General features: G+C 50.6%; 4 protein-coding genes across 4 annotated transcripts; 2 read left to right on the top strand and 2 right to left on the bottom strand.

Moving 5' to 3' along the window:
* Positions 1 to 470: 470 nt before the first annotated feature.
* T069G_08031 (uncharacterized protein) lies at positions 471 to 1417 on the top strand (the record flags this gene model as incomplete). The annotated part of the gene is made up of 2 exons (XM_056175241.1): positions 471 to 598; positions 679 to 1417. 2 exons carry the CDS (start codon positions 471 to 473, stop codon positions 1415 to 1417), a joined length of 867 nt encoding a protein of 288 aa, XP_056026190.1.
* A 191-nt stretch (positions 1418 to 1608) lies between these two features.
* On the bottom strand, positions 1609 to 2298 carry T069G_08030 (uncharacterized protein; the record flags this gene model as incomplete). Its single annotated transcript, XM_056175240.1, has 3 exons — positions 1609 to 1688; positions 1760 to 2146; positions 2223 to 2298. 3 exons carry the CDS (start codon positions 2296 to 2298, stop codon positions 1609 to 1611), a joined length of 543 nt encoding a protein of 180 aa, XP_056026189.1.
* A 3814-nt stretch (positions 2299 to 6112) lies between these two features.
* T069G_08029 (enoyl-CoA hydratase/isomerase domain-containing protein) lies at positions 6113 to 7699 on the bottom strand (the record flags this gene model as incomplete). The annotated part of the gene is made up of 6 exons (XM_056175239.1): positions 6113 to 6219; positions 6313 to 6490; positions 6703 to 6822; positions 7027 to 7056; positions 7128 to 7258; positions 7492 to 7699. 6 exons carry the CDS (start codon positions 7697 to 7699, stop codon positions 6113 to 6115), a joined length of 774 nt encoding a protein of 257 aa, XP_056026188.1.
* A 3397-nt stretch (positions 7700 to 11096) lies between these two features.
* T069G_08028 (AMP-binding enzyme domain-containing protein) lies at positions 11097 to 14665 on the top strand (the record flags this gene model as incomplete). The annotated part of the gene is made up of 7 exons (XM_056175238.1): positions 11097 to 11616; positions 11720 to 11854; positions 11926 to 12008; positions 12112 to 12215; positions 12293 to 12577; positions 12698 to 12791; positions 12884 to 14665. 7 exons carry the CDS (start codon positions 11097 to 11099, stop codon positions 14663 to 14665), a joined length of 3003 nt encoding a protein of 1000 aa, XP_056026187.1.
* Positions 14666 to 16052: the final 1387 nt, after the last annotated feature.

Below are 16052 nucleotides of genomic sequence, written 5' to 3'. Positions count from 1 at the left end.
ATGCAACTGTTCACAAGTGAAGTAAATGAAAATGTCAATGAAGCTGCACCGTGTACATACCGAGTACTTGGCACCTGTCAAATGGCATGCCACGCAGCCACATTTACCCCAATACCAACCAACAATGTGGCGCAGCTCTACCTCTCCGAAATTAGACCCCATCGCGCTACATTTCTGGAGCTAGTCTTGCCACGCATCGAATTCCAGCATCGCAAAGGACAGAACGACGCCTGTTTTCGATCCGTCGCATCTGCGCAGTCGGCAAATGGATCGCAACCGACTTTAACGGCGGCTCGGCGTGTAACCTCGAAGAAGACAAAGAAGACTGAAAAGAAAGGCAGAAGAAGAAGAAACCAAGGACAAAGCGGGCTATACAAAAGGGGGGTGATTGATTAGCTAGGCCCAGCGCTGAGGGGCCGGATCTCGAATAGCTTCCACCTCGAACGAATTTCCTTAAGATTCCGTCCACGATGCTGTTCGCTGTCGTCGCAACTCTGGTCGGCGGCCTGGCGTCGTTTGCGGCGGCTAATCTTCCTGGGACACTGCCTTCATATCACTATGGCGCGCCAATCCACGTCGAGTGCATGAACCGAAGCTCGTAAGTTCTTAACAGACAGACAGAAAGAAAGCCTGAAACTCAATGTGGCGAGAAGCTGACTGGCTCTTCCCCTTCCTTAGTGACACGGGCGAGCATGTCGAACTGCCCAATCACCAGCTTCAATGGATTCCCTTCCCGACCTGCAACGAAACCGGCGAGCCTCTGCAGTTCCAGTACGGCGTCGAGGGCGAGCTCAACTGCACCATCCCGCTCATCACCGACCCCTTCTTCCACCTGCTCGAGTTCTACATCCACAACGACGCGCCGCTCTCGTGCCGCCTGCCCGCCCGCCCTCCCGCCCACGTCGAGGTCATTGGCGAGAAGCTGCCCGAGCAGGAGTACATCCCGCTGATATTCGCCCTGGCCGGCACTCTGCAGCTCAGTCACATGCACATCAGCACGCACATGAATGTTTTGCTGCACAGCATGCCGAAGCACCACACGCATCACCATGACAGCGGCGTTCTCGACTCGGCCGTTTCTTACAGTACTAGTCCGCTAAGCCATATGGCTGGGTCATTTACCAAGAAGCTTGTGATTGGGGATCCGCTGCCCTTTAGCTTCTCCGTGCGATGGTTCCCGACGCCGATGCTACCCAAGACGGAGGGCAGGGTGGAGTGGCAGGGTCTGGGCGGACATATCTATGCAAGCACCGTCTTTTACAGTCTGGTCTCGTTCATTGCTGGTCTTCTGGTAGCTGGCATGTACACCATGGGCGTAATTCTGCCCAGGAGGCTCAAGGGACGGACCATGGGCGGAGCTACACCGCTGGGTTACGGCGTGGGTAATGGATGGGGATACTCTAAGAGAAAGGACTAAGTGATGGGAAGGGAACCTGTTTTGTATCATGTAATTGTATGAGATGACTGGTGACTGGAGTTTGGGTGGCTACCGCGTATTTGAAAAAGGAGTGCAATCAGCTCCCGGAAGATTTGGTTTTCTAATACATTGTATTACTCTCTTGACAAGATACCTGGCATGTAAATGACTTGGACATTGAAAGACCGTCTTCACTGCGTCTTTGCTTTGGCGTCAGTCTCGCAGACACGAGGCAGCAACCGCAAATACATATCCACGGCCAATACAGCAGCTACATCACCCATCAGTCTCAGAACACACAACTCAAAATACAAGAATACAGCAATGCGAAAGGAAACTTACGAATGACAGCAAACGGCAAATACGTCCCATACAGCAACGACCCCTTCTTATCCTCGCTCACCATATCCTCACCCATATGCAACAACTCAAAGCAACACGCCGCAGCGCCCATGAAGGTAACCGACCCAAACGCCAACCCAGCAAGCTCAGCAGGCCCCGAAGTGGGCTTACTAGAAGCCAATTGATAGACGAGATACGCCGCGAGGGGCAATTGCACGAGCCCTTCGATGTAGAGAAAGATGTCGAACCACGGCTGGTGGGATTGCTGGGCGAAGAACGGGTCGCCGGTGGACGCGACGTACCAGGCGCGCAGGGAGAGGAGGAAGTGCAAAGGGGAGGAGGGGGGTTTGTAGAGGGCTTTTGGGTAGAATGCGACGAGATCGAGGGCTTTGGGGATGTTTTTTGTTAGTTGTGAGTGATTGGGGGAGAGGAGGGTTGTTGTGTTGTTATTTTTTTTACGAACCTAGCATGCCGAAGAGTTGGGTGCCGATGATGAAGAAGTAGAGCCAGTCGCGCAGGGCTTTTCTTTGAGATGCCATTTTGTATCTATTTACTTATTTACCTGAGACGAAGATGAATTGAGGATGAGGATGGAATAGGTTTGTGTATGTAAGTGGTGATGAGAGTGCCTGACATGTGATGAGAGTGATGAGTGATGAGTTGACGTTGAGGGAAAATGGTGGGGGTGAAAACTGGAGCTTTGCATCCCCCTGTCAGCAAAAGATCTAGATACGATACAATCAGGTGAGCGTGAGATTCAACGTATATATTACGTCCATGTGAGGAGAACAAATTCAATTAGATGGATCTTCCATCACCGAACATAGGTAAAGGAGCTTAGTGGGCTGCGTTTACAACATATGCGCATCTCGATGAAATTGTCAACATGTGTATCAAGAGGGCTTAGGAGAATAGAGCTGGAGATGTCGATTCAACCTCTCTTAAATCCAATGCATTAGACTACAGACAGCATATAGTTCCCAACGTGCTCCCCCAAGTTTACATCCAATTCAAACCCATCTATATCATCCTATACTCCCTCTTATACCTCAATCCAATATTTCAACCTGATTCTAGGGTAAGTCAACAACACCCTCTCCACGACACACATACACATCCCGTATACTTCACAGCCAATGCATACACTCACCTCAACACAACATGCACAATCCACCCATCCATATCAATCCCTCCCTCAAAGGTTTTGCAAACAAATTACATCTAATCCCAATGCCTTGGTCCCGGAACTCCCATCTCCGCCTCCCCTCCACAATCCGATCCACTTAAGGGAATCATGCAAACCTACCTTTACGCCCCCAATGTTAACGTACCTCTTTTCCTTCTTCTCTCGCACCCGTGCGTCACTCACTCATACGAAACACACCCAATGAAACTCGGGGAGCTGTCAAATGGAGACCCTAATTAGCCACATGACAGGTCACCTATACCATGCTTTTAGCGAAATACACCATGCTTTTTCTTCATACATTCGAGACAACCAAGAAGCCACTGTTCTCGGCGTTAAAGAATCATCTACGGGAACTGGTCGGCCCGATCATTATACTAAGAAAAAAAGAAAAGAAGAAAATGGTCAAATCGTCCGATTACACGGCGCCAAGGAAAAAAAAAAAAAAAAAAAAAAAAAAAAAGAGACCCTGTCAAGGGATAAAACAAACTTAAAGAAAAGGTCTAAGCGTTGTTTTCTCAATATCAATACCAAGGGGGCAGAGGGATGAGCCACAAGCTCCGCCGGGTAACAAAAGAAAGGTTCCCGAAGCACCGGCGAAGAACTAGAAGCAAGACTTTCTTTTGGGGGCCCCCCTTTAGCGTCAGTTTGTGCCGTGCCGGATGTCGAGCCGGATTTTTTAACTCTTTGGTCTAAATCTTGAAAGGTGTAGGCGTGAGTTTGACGTGTCACTAGAGGGAGGCAAGGGATGGGCGATCGGCCAATCCAGAAGCCCGTATATGTTGGAAAGAAGATGATATGTTACCATGAAAACACTGCCTGTGAAAGGAGGCGAATACGGGTGTATATCCATGCCAGTACGTGCCGCATATACAAATTAGTATGTATACACCAAACCTATAGTTGTGTATAATATGAATTGGTAGGCATACCGCACAGAGCGCTGCTAAGCCTCGCGATTATAACAGAAAGCGGCCGAAGAAGCGGCTCGCGCTCCGAATCGCGAGTTTCCTTGTATGCTGTCTCAGTAAAATCCCCGCAGTCGTCCACAGGGAAAACATCTCACCTGATTTCCTTACTAGTTGTTCTCTCACCTGAGTATTGAAAAGAAGGAAAAGGAGAAGAATCTCGCTTGCACTGCCTCAAGAGTGGTCCAGCCAGCAAATCGATTCACGGTGGGTAATCCCTGAGTCGCCGATTCAGGGTTGTTTCTGCATTGATCACCACTACATAGTACTCATTCAACGATAATGCCATCCACTATTCCTGGATGCTTCGTTTGTGGTAGCTGCATTGCAACTGCTCTCTGCATTGTGAGCTGACGACGAGACGATTGCCGTCATAAGTGATATCCCTAATACCAGGTGCGCGGGATCGTCTCAGCCTCGTGGCGGCCCAAAAAGAGGCCGCGATATCTCAAGTTTTCCCAAGTTCCTGGTAGCACTGCTTTTGGGATGCAAAGGCGGAAGTACCCCCTGACGGGTGTGTCGCTCATTGGGGGGGGGGGGGGGGGGTAGTACGAGTCTCCTAAAAATGCCCGTGGGTAATTTCAAGTGTCTCAGCGAATGATGGTGTGAGAATGTGATGTGTCTGAGGCACATTTGCCGCGCTGATCTGTTCCGGGGACAAAAACTCCTAATGGCCCGATGCAGGACTGCCAATGTAGTGGCGAGGATCTTCGGGACAGAGTGGATCGGGTTGGTAAGGGGAGGGGAGCAAAGAGAGACAAAAAAACACGAGAGAGGGTGTGAAAGAGAGGGGATGCCGTGACATGTGTGGTGGTGATGGACGGGAGATGGTGTCTAAGTCTGCTGTCTTAGATGGCGGAGGAATGTGGCTCATGGCATGATGTCTCGCACAGAAGAAAAAAAAAAGGAAAGAGAAAAAAAGGTCACGGACGGGGAGCTCCATGTTTCTGTGTGTCTCTTGATCTCAGATTGAGCAACGAGAGAGACTGTAAATATAGAATGGAAATTGCCATGTTCGACCTGAAGAGATGCAGATGCGGCAGGCTAATGCAGCGGCTTTAAAATGACTGAGACACGATGCGGTGTCGCACTGTCATGTGATCTGCATACCTCGCCGATCTATTCATTATTGCTCAACCGATTGAAAGAATCTGATGGAGATTGGAGCGAGCCATCAAAATCTAGGTCTGTGTTGTGTTGTGTTGTGTTGTGTTGTGTTGGGCGTGAGTTGAGATGGATGGTGGCACAATCTCAGTCAAGCCAATCTGCGTAAGAAGGGATGCCGCCCCCACCCCATCATCACACCCATTGCTCTCTATGTACTTTACACTTGTGCGGTGCCAAGTGTCATCTGCAGCCAGGATGCGGCATCGTGGTATCTGCGTGAGTATCTGTCTGGTGCTTGTATGCCGCTGTTTGCCACGCCTTTCTGGTTGGTTGGGGCTGCAGATGCGTGTCTCGGGCCCATACTGCAATGCGACAGCAGCAACCATATATCCTAAAGGCAGGTTTCTAGACTCATCCTAAGCAGGAACACGATCCAAGGGATGCAACAGCATCATCTCTCTGACTCGCGCGGCGGGAATCTGCGATGTCTTCGTCTGCCGTGGGTATTAGCCCGGATATAGCCATGGTTACGAAGACAAGACTGAAACATGTCAGCACTCATGTGTAAAAAGCTTCATCATTATTTGTTGATATACGAAAGTTTCACCTTCTGTGGGGTGCTTGGCAGAATGGCCATTCCGCAAGATGCTAAGAGAACGTTTTGCCTCACTGCGGCAAAAGGTGCCAACGGTCGGGAGGTCTCTCCCGTATGGAACAAACGGTGCGATATAAAATTGTTTATGAGGTTATTTTGGGAAATCGTTAGAACCCGGACGTTACCTGCATGGGCAGCTGTGCCGTTGTGTGAGAGAACGGGCGATTGTGACGGGCCATTTCAAGTGGATAATCAAGACTGAACGCTTAGGGGTGGTACAGAGTATTACGATCTCATTCTCATTCTTGAAAGATAAACATCCATTAAGCACAGGTACAATTGTACCCACGCAAAATGCCTCAGAATTGACGAGGCAAATGATTGACTTCGCGTGCTATAGTCCGAAAGCACGTTATGTGTGCTGGGACTCTCCTCTGCTCATTGGGTCGATGCATCATGCAAGGCCCTCAGTTGATATTGAGCAAATCTCAATCAAGTCAAGTCTTCTTGAGGAATCCATTCACCCCCTTCACCTTTTCCTCCGTACCCATGGTGATGTAATAGAGAGTCCTCTCGAACTCGTCATCACGCCCAAGACTATCAGCTATTGATGGAGAAAAAAGCACAATGTTGCGTTAGCCGTAGTCATAATGATGATAACGACAAAAGTTCAACAAGGGATCAAACGGCATCTTACCACGACAGATGGCCTCTTTGGCAAGTTGCATAGCTTCGGTCGCATTCGCGGCTAGATCAGCGGCCACCTTGACAGTCTCTTCGAGCACCTTGCCGTCTTCGAAGACTTCGCAAACAAGACCATGTGAAAGTCCTTCCTCGGCAGTGATGGGTTTGCCCAAAAGAATTGTTCGCATTGCCTGGCTTGATGTGAGCGAGCGGCATATACGAAGCGATTTCATGTTGACAACAATGGTTCTCGCACACCACACCTCTCTTGTGCAGCAGCAAAAGTACCACGAGTCCTGCGATGAAACAGGAACCACACCAGAATGAAATCCGAAAGTACCAGTAAAGCAACAAGATATTGGATGAATTGGGAATCTTGAGAAGCATGCAGTTAAGCACATACCTTGAACTTGCCGAGCGCTGCCGTGAGCCGTTGAGTGCCCCCCGCGCCCGGAATCAACCCGCGTTTAACTTCGGGCAAGGCAAAGTAGGTTCGGCTTTTGGATGCAAATATCATATCACACTACGGTCATCTATATGTCAGCATATCGGGTGCCTCCCATTGGCAGAGTCGGCATTCGTAAGGCTATGCATATCTGTATGTTTATCAAGCGATGTCGAAGGGAGGTGCGTATGTTGTCGGCATAAACGCTGAGATAGGAAGTTGATGATGTACTCGGGATTTTCACGTGCAAATTCAGTGCAATGCAGACGCAATACCACTCACCATAAGCGCAACTTCGAACCCACCCCCAAGCTTGGACAGCCCCATGTTAGCATATCTCAAATACTGCTAGGAGAAAAAAAGTGCAAGGGGGTCATGCGTACTGCAGGTCCTTCAACAGCTGCCAGAAGGGGCTTTCGTACAGCCGCCATGCCAGTACAAAGATCCTCGAGATATCGGCATGATCGGGCAGCAGCCGCGTCGAGCGCGGCGATATCCTGGAGATCGGCGCCGGCTATTATGCAGAGGCCAGGGCCCCGGTAATCATCAGCTGGGGTTCATCTTCGGTGGACCCAAGAAGCACTTGAAAAGGAACGAGGGGCAAAAAACAAGAGACACGAGACAAGAGACAAGAGACCAAAGACAAAAGACAAAGAGACAGGTGAAAAGAGGGACAGTCTTTTGCTCCTCGAACGCTCGATTGGCGCCTCTCGGATCAGCCAAGTAAAGTCAAATGTCCAATCTCACCCGAAAAGAACCCGCCAGAGCCCGTAAGGACAATGACTTTGACAGCAGCATCTTTGGAAGCTGCAGACAGCTCAGTGAGGAATTCGGTCAAGAGCTCACTGGACAGAGCATTTCGCTTCTGCGGTCGGTTGAAGGTGATGGTTCTGACACCATCGGCCGGGGAGGAAACCTGGATGAGTCCTCCGAGCGTAGATCCAGATCCGGACATATTGACGAGATTGCCGATCAGTCCGCTTTAGCCGGGAACCTTGTAAAAATGACACGTAGATAGTAGAATGTGTCTGGTGTTGCTAGACAAGACGTTGGCGCAAGAGCGAGGAGAAAAGGCGATTAGATGGGAATATGATAGGGAGTTGGGGTACGGCCATTGGGCTGCAAAGAAGCAGGCGGGGATCGTGCTATATACAGCTGTACGAAACGAATGGCACGGCAGCATCCCGAGCATATCACGCGCCGGACTCCACTGATAGGCCGGCAGCTCTCCAAGCTCGTGCTTAGCTGTGCCGTAAGCTCTCTCAATATTTACTTCTCTGGCCCCGTTGCTGCTACCTCTTCGGGGAGCTCTACCCCGGAGAGATAAAGAGGTAGCATATGCGTGGGTAGGCAATTAGGGTGCAATGTCGTGCGTGCCAATAGGGAGACAGATCCTGACCCTGTCGACCCGCGATTGACAGGTCGAGTCGAGGGTGGGTGCGAGGTTGGGTTGGACGCAGCTCTGGATGTCCGACTGCATGAGCAAACTTGGAACAGGGATATCGTGATCGATTGCAATAAGCGCGATGGCGGGCCCGTCGATGCTGTCATATGGCCGTCTCGTGCACGGCGTCTGTAACATATCACATCAGAACGAGGGCCTGATGCCGTCAAAGGGCGGCCGAGAACGCAGGAACCTGGCAGACTGGCGCTTGTTAATTTCCTCTGTGTTATCGTCATACTCGAGCTCCCCCCTGGCACGGACGGGGCGTCGAAATGCACCCCAAACGGACGAGTCTAGGGCCACCTCAGCCTAGCAGGCATTCTGAGGGTGTTGGTCAGTGGTGACGATGTTGGGGGAAGAACAAAAGGCCCATGTTAGTCGGGAGTTGACAGATCAGGTACTAAGTGTGCCTAGTAGGTACTAATCCATATAGTACGAGGTAGTTAGAGAGAGGCAATACCAGCTGAGGGCATGGATTAATTTGGTGATAGATGACGGTTCAGAGTCAGTGCTTGCGGGCATCTTATTTGCGGAGAGTAAAATCAGCCAGAGACAGCGGAAGACACGATGCAAAAGAAAGTTTACAGGTAAAACAGGGCAAAAAAAGGAAGCAGCTGCTCAGGCCCAGATTGCATGGGTTAATCAGCGGAATCGGCCGTAATTGCACGGAATTGCACGCATTTTGCACAGGATTGCCCTTTTCGGCCGCACCTTCCATCTCCATGCTGTATTGCTGGAAAAGACTTGCCGGGCTGCAAAAAAAGTTCCTCGCATGTGGCCTCAGGCTACTATTTCCTGCAACTTGTATCTTAGTTCCTCTCGAAGCTTCTACTTTCATCTCTCTCCATAACAAACCTCACATGCATCGACAACTCAAATCATCATCACCATCGCCATCGCCATCATCGCCCAATATGAAGATGCAGCGCCATCACCGCCGTAGCTGCATCGCGCATGCTGGCCGCCTTGTGGCACCACCTACCAATTTCATCCGCATCCGCCGCCATGGGTTACCGGGGTAGTGGATCTGCCATCCCATCCTGACGGGCTCTGCACAACTCTGCACGCTTCCAAGTACGGCCCCTCACAGTCTGCGCTTTTCTGGGGGCGTGTGCCTACCTAGGTATGGGGTGTGGGGGTGGTACCTTTTTTTTCGACTCCCTCCGCCTGTCGACCCCTTCCCAATGGCATGGGACGAACGGGCAGAGCAGCCAGGTCAGTGTCTCGGTTGGCTCAGGATCATTACCGCAGCAAGGGCTGCCTCGAGGTGCCCAACACGCCCGGCGTCGACAGCGGCCGGCAGATGCAGATACGCTGCTGTGCAGCCACTATACGAGCGCCAGCAAGGGGGCCCACCCCATCGACGACATCTGTTCTGCCTTGCCCGACACCTAGGCGTCAGAAGCACGCACCTTTACGTATAGATGGACAGACGCAATTGTCTCAGCCAAGCCTGTGTCCCAAGCCATGTTTTGGCCTCATTGGGATGCCCCGACTGGGCTGCGCACTGTATTATTCGGTTCCCTTTTTGGTCCGCTGTAACCAAGCGCAGCATTCCTTCGTTTCTGGGCTCTGTCTCTCTTTCGCTCTCTCTCAGCCCGTGTCTCTCTCTTGCCGGCAACCAAGCTGCTCAGATCCAATTGCTGGTCTAGTTCGCCTCTCGGGCTTTAATTCTATGGCTGTCCGTGCGGGTACAGACTATACCTCCATATCCCTCTTCACGGCTAATTGGATAAGGCTAATTGGATAAAATTCAGTGACATTGTGAACGGTTGTCAGCTTGACAACTCCATCTCCCTCTGTTCATCCCTCTATCCCTCATATTATCACCGTTCTCTCCCTCTCCCGAGCTGGTATATTTGAACTATATACCGTTGTGGCTTTTTATCCTGCACTTCCTCTCCTGGAAATGTAACGGTAGACCAACCGGCCCTAACGTTCCTCCTTTCTGCATTAAACAACTAATAACACCACTTTATCACAACTTCTCCACTCTGGTATGAAGTTGAGGGGAGCAACAGTAGGAGAAACGGGAGGGTTAGCAACATGAGGAGTAGCTCTAGTAGCAACTCCGCGATTAATCATGAGAGAGCAATCGGATACTGTCCACGCGGATATTCGCATTTTGATCGCATCGATACTAGGCAAGGCAACTATGTATCCAATCAGATTTGATCTGTCAACCCGTCCCTCACACCTGCACAAGCATCCATCATCACGAGAAGTGCGGTCAGTACGTAACCGACCTGGTATACCGCTTCGTACCATATCACCTTTCGTCCTTGTTCTCCCCGAACCCTGTCTGTACCTCCTCGCCTCCACTCCTTCTTCCGTATCTCTCGATGTTGCAGTTTCTTCCCTTGACCCTAGCTGGTCTCAGCCTCCACGCGCGAGTGAGCCCTGGTGTCTTTGTATTGGACACCGGCGGCATCTCGATGGGTCTTCCACCAAGACCACACACACACTTTCATATTCGCTCAGAAGCGGCAAAGACCACACCAGCAAGTCGCTCGTGCCTACGTCGAATACCTTTGATCCGCTACTGTCCGCATCGTAGTCAGGGCTACGATGCATGGTTCACCATGGGCCGGACCCTTCCTAGACAGGGTTCTGCAGGACGTTCGCCGTTGGAAGAGGGGGGATGAAAGAACAAGGACTCTTCTCCTCTCACGTATATAAATGGTGGCGCTCGGCCTCTTCGTCGGGTTGGACGAGCAGCAGCACGTTCCGATCTCATTGTCTTTCTTCTTCACACCACTCTTCTCTTCTTATTCACCTCATACCCATCCATATCTACTTGATCACACGACATCAAGACACCTGCATATCCATACAGACATACAGACATACGCTTTATATAGCATCTGGTGTCATGGAGATGTCAAGTCCCCCTTTGGACTATACTGCAATGCAGTATGGCCCCAGGCTGCCGTGCCCTTTCCCAACCGTCACATCATCCTTCTACCATCATGTCAGGTCTTTCCCTGACAATGTGGCCCTCCATGACTTGTCTGGTGCAACCACCAGGCAAATTACATACCGCCAGCTCGGTGCTCGGGCTCAGGCCTTGGCCGCTGAACTCCGCAGCCTGGGTGTACGCCCTCACCAGAGGGTCCCTCTCGTTGTGAAAAGGAGCGCCGAGATGGTGGTGGGCATTTGGGCCATCCTCTCCTGTGGCGCCCAGTATGTTCCTCTTGATGGGGGCGTTGTTCCGGACTCGACTATACGGCATGTTTTTGAGCAGTCTGGCGGCAACATCGTTTGCTGCCTATCATCGACTGTTCATCGCATCCGTGACCTCTGCCCCGATGCCACTCCTGTCATAATCGAGCAGCAGCAGCAGCAGCAGCTGGACGACTTGACCTATGATGGAAAATGGGTGGATTTGGCCACTTCTGATGGTGGATGTTACATCATTTACACATCCGGTACGTGCATTTCTTCGAGGTCTCACTAGCAGCGCCGAGGCCGCAGCTGCTATACCCACCCTCCCTGCCAGTTAGCAGCTGAAAACTAAAAGTTGCGAGTTAGGTACAACGGGTAAGCCCAAGGGCGTCGACGTTACACATAGAAATGTTGCCAATCTTGTCTGTATGTCTCCCGGAAACCTGGGTATTCGACCAGGTCACCGGGTGGGACAAGTTCTGAACATAAGTTTTGACATGGGTATGTTGCTTGCCCTGAGATGAATTCACACACCCCAGTTCCATTTCACATTACTAATATTCGAGTGCCAGCTGCTTGGGAAATCTTTGCATGCCTGTGTAACGGTGGCACCCTTGTCATCCGGGGTTCCAAGTGGGAACCCGCTATTGAGCTGGTGAGTGTCAGAGAGGGAGGGAGAATCCTGAATGATGGATTACACCAAATTGCTACGCTTGGCGGTGAATTGGGCTAACATGAGATGAAAATGGTTGATTTAGCTGGATACCTTGATTTGCACACCGACTATTCTATCCAAGTACCCTCCTACCAAGTATCCCAAGATCAAAGTCGTTGCCACTGCTGGTGAACCTACTTCACAAGAGTAAGTCGATCCCCGCTAAACCTCCCTTCCTTGGACGTTTTCTTTCGAGTGTCTACGTGTACTAACCTACCCCTTAGCCTAGCTGATCTGTGGGCCAAGCATGCAACATACTGGAACAGCTGCGGCCCCACGGAGACAACCATTGTCAACACTATGCAGAAACACATTGTTGGGGACAGCCTATCTATCGGCCGCCCTACCCCCAATAACAACGTCTACATCCTCGATGACAATGGGAGTCCTGTACCGGTAGGTGAACCCGGTACTATGTGGGCCGGCGGATACGGAGTGTCTCGCGGTTACGTTGGCCTTGAGGCCAAGACAAAGGAGTCTTACGTTCCAGATCCCTTTACCAATGATGGGTGAGTTTTCTCAAGGGAGTGCTTGTCAAGAGTGTTTTCTCAGCCCGGGATCTGCTTGCTCAGATCCCCGTGAAAGTGTGGGATATTGACTGACACACTTGTTTTGTCTCACAATAATAGATCTAAAATGTATTGTACCGGTGATTTGGGAAAGTGGCGACCTGATGGCTCCATTGAAATTCTCGGTCGAGTCGACGATCAGGTCAAAGTCAAGGTGAGTTCCCGTTTTTACACATATTTGTTTGTGGGCCGTGTTGCCGTAGCGCTTCTGTGAGGAACGGAATCTAATATGCTGCTCGTTACCAGGGTTTCCGTGTTGAATTGGATGGCGTTTCTTCATCCATGGCCTCAGCGCCAGGTGTCACTCGTGCCTGTGCGCTCTTGATTGATGGAGAAATCCATGGGTTTGCAGTCCCTTCTACCCAAGATGGCGAAGCCATTCTGGAGCACACTCGCAAACTTCAACCATACTATGCTGTGCCATCTAGCATTCATCTCCTAGATGAGTTTCCTACCACGGCAAATGGCAAGATTGACAAGAAATCTCTACGCATGCTGGCCATCGGACCGGCCTCTCCCACAATCTCTGAATCTTCAACAGTGTTCAGTTCTACCTTTCATCCAGCTGCTCTGCCGGGAACCAAGAGTGACAAGTCTGGCTCTTTGGTCGGTCTTCGGTCCGTTTCTTCATCTTCGACTCTAACGGCCGCCTCTGCCAAGGCGCAAGAGGAGCAGACCGAAAAGTCGCTCGATTTGTTGAGAGATATTCCCGAAAAGAAGTGGCCCAAGCCATGGAGAGGTCTCAAAAAGCGTGTTCTCATTGTTTATCGCGTTTTGTTCAGCCTCGTTGGTCTCATTAACATTGGTGTTCTCATCGCCGTCCTGCTTCTCAACCCCAAAGTCGAATGGCTCGCGACTATCACTGCGGCTAATCTGGTCACCGGTGTTCTCATCCGCCAAGATGTCGTCATAAACGTTCTTTACACCATCTCTTGCTCTGTTCCCAAGTCCTTCCCATTCTGGATTCGCCGCCGATGTGCCAAAATCTACCATCTTGGCGGCATCCACTCTGCTGCTGGTATATGCGCAACCGCGTGGCTCCTTGGCTCTACGATCCAGGCCACAGTTGCCCGCTTTCAGCTCCATCGACAACCATCTGGGTACTCTTTAGCCAACCTAGTGGTCTCGTGGCTTCTCTGTGCGCTGTGTTGTCTTATCCTTGCCTCTGCCTTACCCATGTTTCGCAAGCCCAGTCACAACATGTTTGAGAAGATGCACCGCTTCATGGGGTGGACCACGCTTGCGCTTTTCTGGGCCAAGACTGTTGTCTCCGTTTACGATTCTACCCCAGTAGGAGAGGATGTTGGGATTGCACTTGTCAAGACGCCGGCGTTTTGGATGCTCGGCGTTGCCACATGCAGCGTTGCTTCCTCTTGGATCTTCCTCCGCAAAGTCAAGGTCAATGCCGAGCCGCTGTCGGATCACGCTATCCGTCTGCACTTTGACTACACCATCCCTGTCAACGGCAGCTTTACACGCCTATCCCACCGCCCACTCATTGAGTGGCACTCCTTTGCGACGATCCCAGCCCCTCAGGCTAACCTCGAAGATGGTATTGCGCCAGGTTACTCTCTCGTGGTATCCAATGCTGGCGATTGGACTAAGGCGTGTATTCAAAACCCCCCCACAAGCATCTGGGTCCGTGGCCTTCCGACATGCGGTGTTATGCGCATTGCCACATTGTTCAATCGTGTTGTCGTCATTGCTACAGGATCTGGCATCGGTCCCATGCTGGGCCACATCGCGCAACCAAGCTGTCCCACTCAGCTTATCTGGTCAGCTGCTTCGCCTGAAAAGACGTTTGGTAAGAAGATTATGGATACTATCAAGGGAACTATTCCCGGCGCCGTCATCCATGATACCCGAACCCAGGGCCGGCCCGATCTCGTTCGCATGGGCTACAACCTGGCCAAGGACTTTGGCGCCGAAGCCGTCATCATCATTGCCAATGAAAAGATCACTAAAAAGGTGGTATATGGACTAGAGACCAGGGGTATCCCGGCCTATGGTGCCATTTGGGACAGTTGAGAGGATGGCATGTCTCATTGTGAAAAGAAGCATGGTATCATACCGCGCGTTGCCCATTTCCCCCCTCAGTACTTCTTATTCTTGACATTCTCTGCATTATATTTTGTGACTTTTTTTTTTTTCTTCTTGTTTTTACTTTTACTGTTTGTTTCTCATGTCACTTATCTGGCGTTTCTGAAAGGGTTATCGGAGGTTGTGTCCATTTTTGCAGCAGGGACAAGGGGGCGCGCAATCATTTACTTTGACGGAGAGGTATTTGTCCATCGTTTTTTGGCTGTATATGTGAGCCATCTGAAAGATTTTGCTGTACAAAAGTAGTCGAAACATACAGCTATGGGGTTAGTCTGAAAAATTGATTTGCTATTTTCCTACAATACTTTTTTTTGGCGGTGACGTGGTGTATCGTGACATTGAGCTGCCTGCATCATCGAGCTGCAAGATCGTGTGTAAGTCGAAGCTCCAGTCGCCCAGTATATGCCACTTACAGTCGACACTGTGATTCAAAGTCTCTTTTTTCTTGCACCCCACGAAGAATAAGAATAAGCGGCTAGCCGTCATTCGGAAGAAAAAAATAAGAAATTCCCATATTAATTTGACGCGCGCCCCACAATGTGACGGACCTGAGTTAATGCTACTTGAAGCAATTAGCCGGTTGATTGTCGATCGTGGGCGCAAGAACTGATGTATGTTGCCAAGAAGCGGTAGAATACAGGTATGAGGTTTTGAATGGGCGGCAGAATGTGTGGCTTACATGAGAGGGGCTTACATGAGAGGGGTCCGGGTTGATGGCCTGGAAAGGTGGCGGAGATGCATGTCTTCTGCTAATATTTGCTTACTTTTTGCGCCTTCGGCTGTGAAGGGATGAGAGCGGGCGAGGCTGAATTTGGCGTTACTTTCGTCGCTTAAAGAAGAATTATGAAAACACGTGTGCAGAGATGATCGAGGGGGGGAACCCTGTTGAGACTAGGGATGGGGGTTTTTGGTTTGCGGGAAGAGGGAGTGAAGAGCGTGGCTTGGACAATGCCGTTGCAGGGGTCATGATACGGATTTTAGCGGGCTTGGAGAGAGCCTGACTTGCGATAAAATTAGTCTAGATCGAGGATTTTGAGGGTATTGAAGAGTTTACCATAGAGATGGGGTTCGCAATTGAGGGTAGATTCACTGCGCGATCTTGGTTTCGGCCGAATCTCGATGGGTTAAACGCCGTGTGGGCACGCTCAGCCGCAGACAAGGATGCTGAAGACCAAGATTCGGTGTTTAGTGTTTACCTAGGTGTAAATAGTATACTGAACTAGTGACAAACAATGTGATTGAGAGCTCAACTGAGACAGGCAGTTGAAATAGCGCCTTGTTCGTCACGTTTTGAGCGATTGTTGGGCGAAAACAG

The sequence above is a fragment of the Trichoderma breve genome, chromosome 5, assembly GCF_028502605.1.
Source record: "Trichoderma breve strain T069 chromosome 5, whole genome shotgun sequence".
Taxonomy (NCBI): domain Eukaryota; kingdom Fungi; phylum Ascomycota; class Sordariomycetes; order Hypocreales; family Hypocreaceae; genus Trichoderma; species Trichoderma breve.
This window is presented reverse-complemented; position numbering and strand designations above follow the sequence as displayed.